Raw genomic sequence first — 11,485 nt, 5'->3', positions numbered from 1 at the left:
GCTGGTGGATGTTATTTGGAATGATGCAGAATCTTAAAATTGTTGTTGTAGCCTTTTCTTTAAGATGGCATTTGGTTGACTTTATTAAACTTTGCATTGCTAATATCTATATAAATTATGCGAGAATCTATGTATTATTTTATACAAAGTGTATTAGTCAATAAATGACTAAAAGTTATTAAAAAATGAAAAATCCCTCAAAGCAATCAACCTCAACATAACAACTCCTATATTAATATTCTCACAGTATGAAACAGTTCCTGTATTGTTATTCCCCACATGAGCCCTGCGTTATTAGTTGGTGAAGCGAAAGACCCCTATGTATACGTTTGCATTTAATCAATGTAGTGCATAATTTCTTCGCCCAGCAACATGAAAAAGCACATGATACATGATGTACGTACATGGTACAATGCACAAAACAAAGAACATTGTTATGATCTAATTAATTAGGAGCAAACTTACCAATATACCATTGAGGAATCGCACGTAGAGAGTTTGTACAAGTGCATGTGCAGCAAGCATATCTTCTTAGACTCGTCGTAGATCCTCCCTTTTAAGTTTTTCATTAATCGTTTCTCCCTTGCCACCTGCTATATTACAGGAATCATTCCAGAACTTGTTGCACAAAAGAAATGGGAACAGATCTGGGTGGTTGTATCCATTTGCTGTAGCAGCCATTAATATATCATTAATGTTGGTCCAAATGTTGGATCTTCAATCAGGTATGGGAATAAACAATTAGAAGCTAGTGTCTATCATGTTTTTGACTGAGAAATAGGTGGTGAATATTTTTGACAACATCTTTTGTGTTGCCTTTGAAATGCTCGATGCACAATGGCTAGCCAAGCGCCCATCATATATGGAATTTAATTAAATGTTGGTAACATTTTACTGTCCCGTGAAATTCTTTTCATATATTTACCTATACCAACAGATGCTCCTTTTCCTTTCCTTTCCCTAGGATGTTTTGAAGGCTACAAGAGTGCAGCTAGAGCGCGAGCTCACTCTCGAAGATACGTCCAGTACTGTAAATATTTACCTGCTTATAATTAGGAGAAAATTTAGCTTTGTTTACTCCAAGATGTTAGTTTTTTTCTTCTAATTTTTACCCCTCTGTAACCATTGTATATGTTATAGACCATGTTAAGATTCTCTCACTTGGAAATAAAAACAAGTGCATTATGAAAGATTTCCAAATTCATCATAGAGATCCTGTGCAAAATTAGGTCAGAATTTCATCATAGAGGTTTCTCAATGCAGGAACATATGGAACCAGCTATTATTCTTGTAGCCCATCTTTCCACCACTTATTAGATTTAATTTCTATATTTTTGCCAAATACCAACTTAGTCATGTGGTGGTGATTTAGAGAATTGGAGTGAGTTAGGTCTAGTCCAATTTGTAATCTTGCAACTGATGATTTGGTTTTTGTTTTATCTTTAACACATAGCATGGACATTAGGCCTCACTTGGAGCCTTTAATATCATATAAGTAGGCAGTAATTCATTCTATCAACGAATTTGGACACACAAGTACTACTCTGCACGGCCAGAGGTTGGATGTTTGAAGCGTGAACAATATAGCATGAGACTCCACTTTGATTATATTGTGAACGAAAATGAACATTAAGTTTAACTCAACTCCAAACATGAGATTGGCTAAAGACCATATAGAGAGCTAATAACCTATCGCCTTAATCAATGTGAGACATTAACATACTCGAACTCTCTTCAATTCTCAACCCCTTAATTCCAAAGTGAACGCCATTTTACAATGATTATTGAGGATTAGTTTAAGTATTATCTATAAGGGAAATCAAAGCCAATTAATTTATTTGAACTTTGTATGTCCGGAGTCTACATTAACATTAAACAAAATGGAAGTTACACGGTCAATAACTAGTTAAAGAGGACTAGAAAAAAACCAATAAGAAATAATTGGATCTGACCACCAACTAAAGTTTTTTAAGTGAAACATATTTCTCTTGGTAATGTTTGTGGTGTAAAGAGGGTCGGTCTTCAAGTTAAATCCACATGATTCAACCAAATGGAGTATAATTTATCAACTCCACAATAACGATTGAAAGATCACTAAATCATCTATTAGAGGTGAAAATTAGAGCTCATAATAAAAAATTACAACAATTTAAGTCAAAGCTGGAAAGAATAACAAGACTAATACAAACAAAAAGTGAAAAATTGGAGGCAAAAAAATTCTCAAGCTTGATCATTGTGATTAGATTCTTGAGCAGATTTCAAGTAGAATCGATTGAGTCGGTGTTTGGCTTTTGTTACCTGCAACATGATTTTTAAATGTTCATAATAGATATTAGTATAATGTTAGTAAGTAATTATTATACACAGAAAAACTGCATATATTTAAAATTTTGATTGATCTGAATTTACCTCTCCATCCCAATCTGTTTTCCATGTCATGTAGCATAATGCAGCTGATTGAGTAACTATTCCACATATCATTCCAATCCATATACCCTGATAACAAAAAAGAAATCAAAGAGATGATTTTGGATTAAATATACGAGTCTTTGGTATCCATTTGACACTATTCAGGTTCTTTTCATTCCAATACTAAATAATCTTGTCTATTAAAGCCAATTAGGAGTTCTTAAAGGCGCTCTAAATCTCTCACTTAACCTTAAAACAGACATAACATTTTCAGATAATATATTCCTACCCGTGGCGTTAAATGAAATCTTATCTCCCAAACATATGCTAAGGCAACAAATATCCTAAGCAATTTAGAATCCAATAACTCAAAAGGGCTAAAATTCCGAACCCATACACTTCCAAATCTTGAATCTGCCTCGGGCCTATCGAATCTTTGATATAAGTGAAAATTTTACCTTGACTTGAAGATGAGCCAAATATCCAAGCAAAGCTCCAACAGGTACTCCAATCAAATAGAAGCAACACAGATTTATGATTGCAACTTTGCTTTGTAAACCTGCTCCTACTGCCACACCTGATCACAATTTTTTTCCAAGTGTCAAAAAAAAAAAAAAAAACACATAAAAGGATCATAGATAAACTGGAGCCTAAAGACTAACAATTCTAACAATTATACATTCTCTATAACATTATGAACATGTTCAGTAATTAGCATGATACATCCAACATCCCCTGAAAATTGACATTATATTTTGTTTAGACACTTCAACTGAGAAAGTGTCTATTAGGAACACTTTATCATGTGTTCATATGCTCAATTGGAATAGGCTGTAGTTCGAGTGTCTAAATAAAATAAACTGACAATTTTAAGGGGTTGTTGATGTATTCCGCCTCAGTTGAACTTTTAACTTTTTCTTGACTTCTAGCTAGCTCGGATAACTTACCAGAGAGTACAGGATAAATGCTATTGAGCAAAATCGAGAAAGCAAGTAAAGTAGAAAGGTCAGCCACACTGTCAGCGACCGCCTTCTCATCACTGAATAAGTATCCAAGCTTGCTGCCAAAGATCAAGCATAGAATCCAGAAGAACGCTCCAATTACAAGTGAAGTGCTCAGTAAGACTTTGATGGAGAATTTTGCAGCCTTAGCATCTCCTTTCCCGACCTCATTAGCAATCCGGACACTGTACGAGCAAAACAACGTAAGGAACAAAAAAATCTAATTGGGAAACGGCTACAACAAGAGATCGAACGAGATATCGACGATTCATAGGGAAAGAGTCGCATACCAAGCAGCTCCAAGGAAGCCTAGGCTTATCATAAACTCCCATCCATTGATATTGAGGCTGCAGAATTATTTTAACCGATCAGTATGTTCTTTGTGCGGAAAACAAATTGAAGTTAAAGAAAAAAGCGAGAAAGAAAGAAAATCTCACCAAATAGAGAAGGCAGATATAGCGACCTCTGCATTCTTCATATATCCTGCCAGCAGGACTAGAACAGCATTGTACCATAGCTCTAAGCTGTGAAAACAACCAAAAACAAGAACCAATTAATGTTGGGATCGAAATAACAAGGCGACATGCGGAAGCTATTAATTGCAAACTTTAAACGACGATAAATGAGACAACAACAAAAAAATTACTAAAAGAGGCATACTCTCTGATATAATTTGGTCAATTGTCCCACATATGATAAAATTTATATAAAAGAAAATATAGAACTTGGAGAGAATAATCTCCCCCTAAACAAAACTCCTTTAACGATAGGCCAAAACTTGTTTCCAAGAAAGGGGTTATCCAAATATGAAAGATTTATATTTTTCTTTTGAAAAAAGTAAAAATCAATTAAGGTACACTCTTTGCCTTCCCTCAAGAAACGGTAATAACCTAATATGGTAAGAAAATAAGGGCAACCCCTCCGATAGAAGTTAATTTCAGATTATAAAGTGAATTTGGTGGAGTCTCGTGAACATCAAGACTGCCTATTGATAAAATCACAGTTATCAAGTTTGCTCCCCAAATTGAGAAGAAAACGGTTAAGGAAAAGGATTTACCAAACCATGACACCGGAGGATATTGAGAGCTTTACGACGGGTAGTATATCTTTAAGTGCTGCTAATGAGAATCCTTTCCATGTGTTAGGGCACCAACCTCCTAAGATGTACACAAACTCCCCAACGACTACGAACCACGAGGATATGCTCAATGCTATCATGGCACCAGGGACTCCATAGTTTAGCTTAATAACAAGTAGCCAAGACAACGGAATGTGGATCACAAATTGCGCTACTGATAGCCATGCAATAATCATGTTCTTCTGTTGTGCTTGAAGGAACATCTGGATCGTCAAGCTAAATACGAAGTTGTAGACAAAGGGAATGAACCAGTAGGAAACGTATCCGGCAGCATCCGCGATTGATCCATTCTCACCGAGTAGCTTAAAGATTGCAGTGGCAAAGATGAAAAACGGAAGCAAGATCGTCAATGTAATTAAATCAACAATCCATGATCTTTGCAAGTAGATTCCCATCATATGATATTGTCCTGCTCCATATGCTTGACCACAAAGTGTTTCTGTCGCGCTCGACATTCCAATCTGCCATAATAAATGCAAAATTCAAGAAAATGGGAAAAGTAAATACAATATAAAGATATAAACTAGCCTATGGCATGTCTGAATTCCTCTAAGTCAAAACTCCAAATGTCATGTGGTTGTCGCTTAATCTTACATATGTTGACCTGCATTACACAAACATCTCACTTACTCTGTCTCTATTTTTGGGTCGTTTGGTTTACTGCACTAACAAAAATAATCTCAGCATAAGATTTTGCAGAAGTAATACCATGTTTGGTTGGCTGTACAAGAAAAAATAATTGTCGCATAATCTAATATGACGTTGGGTTTGACTTTATTGGACTCCGCACTGCTAATACTCATATAAGTTATGCGAAAATCTATGTATTATTTTATGCTTAATCGAATATGAATAATAATACATGTATTAGTATAAATGATAAAGAGTTAATAGACAAAAAAACCTCAAATTAATCAACCCTGACATAACAAACCTCAAATTAATCAACCCTGACATAACAATCTCCATGCTAATATTCACCATGTAACAATTCCTGCATTGTTATTCGCCACATGAACCCTGCATTACTAGTTGGTGAAGCGAAAGACTCCTATGTGTATGTTTGCATTTACTCAATGTAGTGCATAATCTCTTCATGCAACAACATGATACATGATGTACATGGTAGAATGGACAAACAACCATTGCTATTATCTAATTAATAGGAGCAAACTTACCAGTATACCATTGACGAATCGCACGGTGAGAGTTTGTACAAGTGCATATGCAGCAAGATCTAACTGACTAATGTGTCCGATGAAGGATTGTGTGACCACTATACTTCCAAATGAAGCTACTCTTGATAGTACTCCTGGTAATGCAACTCTCCATATCTTCTTAGATTCGTCATAAATCCTCCCTTTTAAGTCATCATCAAATTTTTCTAATTGTGAATCAAGTAGCCTCTCTTCCACACCGTTATCCATGGCTCTGAAGGAAGTTAAAAAGAAAAGCTCAGATTTTTAGGTAATGTTACAAGAGGAAACTAGCATGGTTTCTTTTCTTATACAAATGTATGTTTTTTCTTTTTTGCTGTGAGCATATGTCGAAGGCATTTCAGAGTTGCATCATATTTACATTATAGTTGAGTGATAGAATATAGCTCTGAATGCAAATAGGAAAGTTTACAGAAAATTAGATTCAATGTGCTGTGTGCAACAGAACAATCTCAACCAAAGGAGCTCTTTCTAAGCAAGAAAGTTTGAAGAGAAGTGATCACATTCATTATTCTGAAACACCGTTTATTATATGAGAATAAAGCGACAAATTGCTAAAAGTAATACTATGGTATCTGAAAAAGATAAAGAGGATAATTATGATCAAACATAAAAATTGATTGTAAAAGATAACTAGGCCAGACAAGAAAGAAAGAAGAAAAGTTGACTTTTAGTCATATGGCAGTCCATACCAACAATTTTTCTATTAATAACTTGTTACAAAGTGAATTTTCAGATGTTAAATCGTTTACCTTTCAAATTAAAGGGGTTCTGCTTTTTTGAAGTACACTTCTGTAAATTGGCAGAGTCCAATTATCATAAAGAGCAAGGCTTTAGAAGTAATGGTGTATATATTTCTGTTAACTCATTAAAAAAGAATGTACTGCTCCCTGATTCCATAATGTACTACTCCCTGATTCCATCTTATTCCATTTTATATGAAACTCATATAGGCATAGAAATATCTTACATCTTTAAACCACAAGTTCTACCCTCAAACATCATCTATAAATATTTGATTGTGAGCGAAAGTATTACTTTATATTAACTCCATATTGTTATAGAAGCCATAAGCTTCAAATCCAGGATATGTTATCATCTATAAGTTTAAAATAAAACGAACAGAATATTAATTAAAATAAAATTGTCAGGGGCCATATAAAGTTGCAGAACAGCTGTAAGAGAGTGACTAATATTTTGGTGACGAGCTCAATGAATACCAGAGCAACATTGCTCACCACTCATTAACAAGATAGTTTAAGAATGGAAAAGCAAAAAGTAAAACTTGGTGTAGAGGAAGCCACGTGAGTCACACAGATGTCACGTGATGCCAACCATATATCAAGATTGAGAGAGCCATAAAGACTTTATAGATGACAAACTGACATTAAAGATCCAATTGGATACCTATGACCCTACTACAATTATGATGAATCTCAACTACTTTGAATTCTAAAATCATTACGTTGCTCTTAGGTAGTATGTTTAATTTTATACACATATATCATAAATGGTGTAGGAGCGTTTTCTATTAATGCTTGGACCACTCTCCATTCTGTTAATTTTTTATGGCACTGATGTTCTAGTTAATTTGAGCACATCTCAATTATTTCATAAAGCACCTGGTATTTTTTACCAGGATAATTATCCGATAACTTTTGTCTCCGTCCGACAATACTAAGGTAAATGAGAAGAAATAAACTAGTCGTATTTTTTACTTTCATGAGGCATAAGCGATTCTCCTTTCACTTCGTTGTTGATAAATTACCCATGTTCTTGGATTTCTTAAAAAATGTTGACACATTCACAAATTCTCAAAATACACTATTTTTGAGAACCCAACACACACCCATCAATATTATAAAAAATCCGAACAACATAACTAGTCCCTAGGCCATATCATTGAGTGCATTACTATTATTATAATTTTAATTATTGTTACTTTAGATTTTTTCTTGTAGAATCAGATCATTTATAAAGTAGTAAATTTTTAAAGCATCAGTCTGTACCAAACAAAATTTATAAGTTAAAATATATTGAATGTTAAAAAAGTTAAACCGTCCACATTTTAAACCGTCCACATCCAACGCCATAATATTAAGAATATGCTTACTCAACGGCGTCAACGCCCTTGTCCGTCCCCATTATACTTACCACTGGGACCACTTTTTTTTTTCTTTTTCTTTTTGGAAGGATTTTATTTATTTATTACTCCCTCGATCTCAATTTATGTGAAACGATTTGAATTTTGAGAGGTCAAACAATTTAATTTTTACCATAAATTCAGCCATGAAATCTTTAAGTTTTTTAAAATAAAATTTACATACTTAAAAACTACGTAAATAGTACTATCAATCACAATAATCGATAATTCAAAATATTCAAAACATACTCCCTCCGTTTCAATTTATGTGAACCCATTTGACTGGATACAACATTTAAGAAAGAGGGAAGACAACTCTACGTATACAAACTATGTGTAGACAGTAGTCCCAAATAGTTAAACCAATGAATATCTAATTACAAGAAAATACTTACACTCTGGCCTAGAAAAAACCTCTTTTTCTTTACTCGTGTTGATGACCACAAATTCCAAGATCAGACCCATCTAGTCTAGTCTTAACAACTCAAAAAAAGACTTTTCGCTTTATTTTTTTAAAGAAAATCTCATAATATTGTTAGTCACTAACCTTAAAATAAAACCAATCCCAGCAATAAAAGCAAGATTTTGATGATTTTCCATTGAAAAAAAATCTGCTCATTTTTTTAAACTTTATAATCAAACAAAACGAAATACTATATGAAACAGTCTTTACGTAATAAAAAATTTGTCCATTCCCGAAAAACAGACAAAAAAGAACAAACTACATGACAAATAAATTTCTCATACATACATAACAGAAAAAGCAGATCAATCAAAAGGGGAAAAAAAAAGTGAAAGGAGGAGTGGCAGTTCCTTTAAAGAATGTTAAAACGAAAATGCTTCCAAAAGATTTGTTTCTTTTGAACAGGTAAGTATAATTTGGTTTAAAAAAGCTTAATTTTTTTTAAAATCATTTCCAGTAGCATAAATCTTCCATCCCAAGATTATTTCCTAAATTTCACAATCAAACAGATCAAAACTAAAATACTACTACCATTTAAGATATTCTTTAAGACTAAACTTTTCATCTCATATTGGTTTTGCCAAAAATAGATCAAATAAGAAATTATTAAAAAAAAAAAAAAAAGTAAAAAGGAAATAAAGATGCTGCAGATTTTTTTTTTAACTTTATGAAAGTAAAAGAGAAAAAGCACTTACATTTGTACTGATGAATAGATACTATAATATGTGCTTTTGCTTCTTGCTAGGCTTAAAGTAATTTCACTTTTAATGGAGTGTATATATCTACAAGTTTCTGTACTTCTTGCCGGAAACCTGTCGCCGCCGTGTATAGGGCGGAGCTACGTGGCGGAACCACCAGACTCCGAGCAAAGTAGGTAGCTGCTCAGATTTGTAGATATTGCAGCTTGCAGTTTACCAAGGGAAGTGTCCTATAGTATATATACATATTTTTATAGCGCTTTTAGTTGAGGAAGACAGCTCTTTTCTTTCATTATTTTAATTTATTTGAATATACTCAAATGTTTATTTAGGAAAGAAACTATTTCCTCCGTCCCAATCCGTCCCAATTTACGCGACACGGTAAAATTTCGAAAGTCAGTGAAGTTTTTTTTTGATAGAAGGTTTTTATATGCTTTTTAACTATTTTGAGTTATTAATTATTGTGATTTTATAGTGCCATATAAATTCAGAGGAAGTGTTCACATTGATAGTTTGAATATACATACCATGTGTAACTAATGACATAATTATTTACAACTTGATATTTGTTTTATAGTTAATCCATGACTGTATTTCTGCTTCACTTGAAATTTGTAGTAGTCTTATTTTAACAACTTCTCATCAAGGTAAGAATAAAGTGCGATATACTTATCTTCCGAATTCCACTTGTGGGCTTGTGAGATTATTAATTTGAGATGTTGTTGTTTGTAGTTACTTGGTGAAATTTCAATTAAAAAGAAAAATTTGAAGTTAAATTTGGTTTTATGAAGTATCTAATTGTGAAATAGTGATTTTCAGTCACACAATGTCAAACATTTTTTTCAAAGTGAAATTATAGTTAACGCTTCCAAATACTTCTTTCTATTTTTAACTTCAAATGGTATTATTATTAACTTTAACCAAATATTATGCTAACGGGCTCGTCATATATTATAAGATGTTATTTGATTGGATAAACTCACATTTATTTTTGATTTAGTATATTATATCAGTTGATGCTGTATGAACAGGAATAGAAGGTATTTTATTTACGAAACCTATGTTTAGCACGATATAAATTTCTCAAAAAAGAGAAAAAAAGGTTAGGAAGGAGAAAAATATGTACCAACTTAATTGAGAAGAAAATTCAATATCCGTGTGTTTTTCTAAGTAATGGAAGGAGTACTATTTAATTATCACCCACATAATCTAAAATTGAGACGCGTACAAGACTTTGACCATTAGGTGTGTATGTGACACCTACTAAACTACTACAAACCTATACTCCTCTTTTTGGACAAAACAAATAAAAAATAATAATATGATAATGTGAGTGCAACTTGCTTTAGATAAACTTTTTCTTCTAATCATAAAAAAAAAAAAAAAAAAAATAGTAAATTCCATATAAGAAAGTGATCATGTGATCAAAGGTATACGAATATTTATAGAATTAATTATCAGGAAAGTTTTCACAAATGTATAATATTATAAGTAAATAATAGTTACAAACTTTAGTGTTATATATTACTGTACAACGAATCATATATTAGTATGTAGATTTTAGTTTTTTTCTTCTTTAGTCAAACAAATTTTTCAAACATAGGATGACAAAATGGAAAAAGAAAAAGTTGTTTGCTTTTATATACTCTATTTGACACTTAGACAAACTTGGCCTATGAACGTGTGAAATTATGGATTTACTGTAAGAAAGTTGTAATGTAACTTTTGAAACTCAAAAGACAATTTTCACCTGTTGGAGAGTTTCCGAAACTGTTAATTTTAAGTACCTATTGTCACCTTGGCAGGAATTATTTACCCCTAAAATAGATCTAATTATTAATCTCAAAACAAGTAGTGACCACCAAATGGGAAAGGAAAAAAAAAAAAAAAAAAAAAAACTCCATTGCTAGATCCGAAAAGTCTTTTTAATATAATAAAACTTCACAGGCAATATAATTTTTTTATTCCGAACAAATTATAAATTAGTTCCCACTTAGGACGAAAGCAAAAAGATCTCACCTACTCTCTGGTCAATCAAAATATTTTTTCTTAATGATAAGTTGTATGAAATTTAATAACTTAAAATTCAGTTAATTAACCTACAATGAAGGCGACAAGTCTATGTCTAAAGCCAAAGTGTAATTAAATTATTACACTATTTTCATAAACTAATTAAATTTCTTCAACTAGATTCCAGGACATGCACGTACTTTTCTTCACTGTTGGAGATTGTTTTCTTCTTCGAAAGAATCTCAGGATTTTCGAATCTAAGAAGTACTTCAAATATTGGAGAAATTGACAAAAATAGTCGCTTTGAATCGTAGGTTCAAAATGATCCCTTAATGTTCTTTAAAATAGTTTTAATTTTCTAAGTTTATCAAAAGTGAGCACTTTTAATTTTCATCGAATATCAAAC

At 32.5% G+C, this 11,485-nt stretch overlaps 1 protein-coding gene across 2 annotated transcripts; it reads right to left on the bottom strand.

Annotated features, from left to right (window-relative positions):
* Nucleotides 1-2,021: 2,021 nt before the first annotated feature.
* Nucleotides 2,022-9,364, bottom strand: LOC132049347 (protein DETOXIFICATION 24-like). Of its 2 annotated transcripts, none has more exons than XM_059440105.1 (9): nucleotides 9,067-9,364; nucleotides 5,727-5,979; nucleotides 4,468-5,009; nucleotides 3,848-3,934; nucleotides 3,701-3,757; nucleotides 3,357-3,595; nucleotides 2,868-2,986; nucleotides 2,410-2,496; nucleotides 2,022-2,298 (listed from the first exon to the last, which is right to left on the bottom strand). In XM_059440105.1, the coding sequence occupies exons 2-9, from the start codon at nucleotides 5,973-5,975 to the stop codon at nucleotides 2,221-2,223; spliced, it is 1,458 nt and encodes a 485-aa protein (XP_059296088.1). In that variant the 5' UTR covers nucleotides 5,976-5,979; nucleotides 9,067-9,364; the 3' UTR covers nucleotides 2,022-2,220. The 2 variants fall into 2 exon arrangements, with proteins under 2 accessions (XP_059296088.1, XP_059296089.1); XM_059440106.1 differs by lacking the exon at nucleotides 9,067-9,364 and adding an exon at nucleotides 6,518-6,657.
* Between the last annotated feature and the right edge of the window lie 2,121 nt (nucleotides 9,365-11,485).

This window comes from Lycium ferocissimum, chromosome 3 (assembly GCF_029784015.1).
Source record: "Lycium ferocissimum isolate CSIRO_LF1 chromosome 3, AGI_CSIRO_Lferr_CH_V1, whole genome shotgun sequence".
NCBI classification, from domain to species: domain Eukaryota; kingdom Viridiplantae; phylum Streptophyta; class Magnoliopsida; order Solanales; family Solanaceae; genus Lycium; species Lycium ferocissimum.
This window is presented reverse-complemented; position numbering and strand designations above follow the sequence as displayed.

What these genes read in the sequence shown, in the direction of transcription:
- LOC132049347 (XM_059440105.1), bottom strand. Translation starts at nt 5,975, where the DNA reads ATGGATAACGGTGTGGAAGAGAGGCTACTTGATTCACAATTAGAAAAA. An exon ending in TCCTCCGGTGTCATGGTTTG is followed by an intron (nt 3,935 to 4,467) that starts GTAAATCCTTTT and finishes TTGTTTTCACAG; the next exon opens with CTTAGAGCTATGGTACAATG. An exon ending in GGCTTCCTTGGAGCTGCTTG is followed by an intron (nt 3,596 to 3,700) that starts GTATGCGACTCT and finishes TTGCTCGTACAG; the next exon opens with TGTCCGGATTGCTAATGAGG.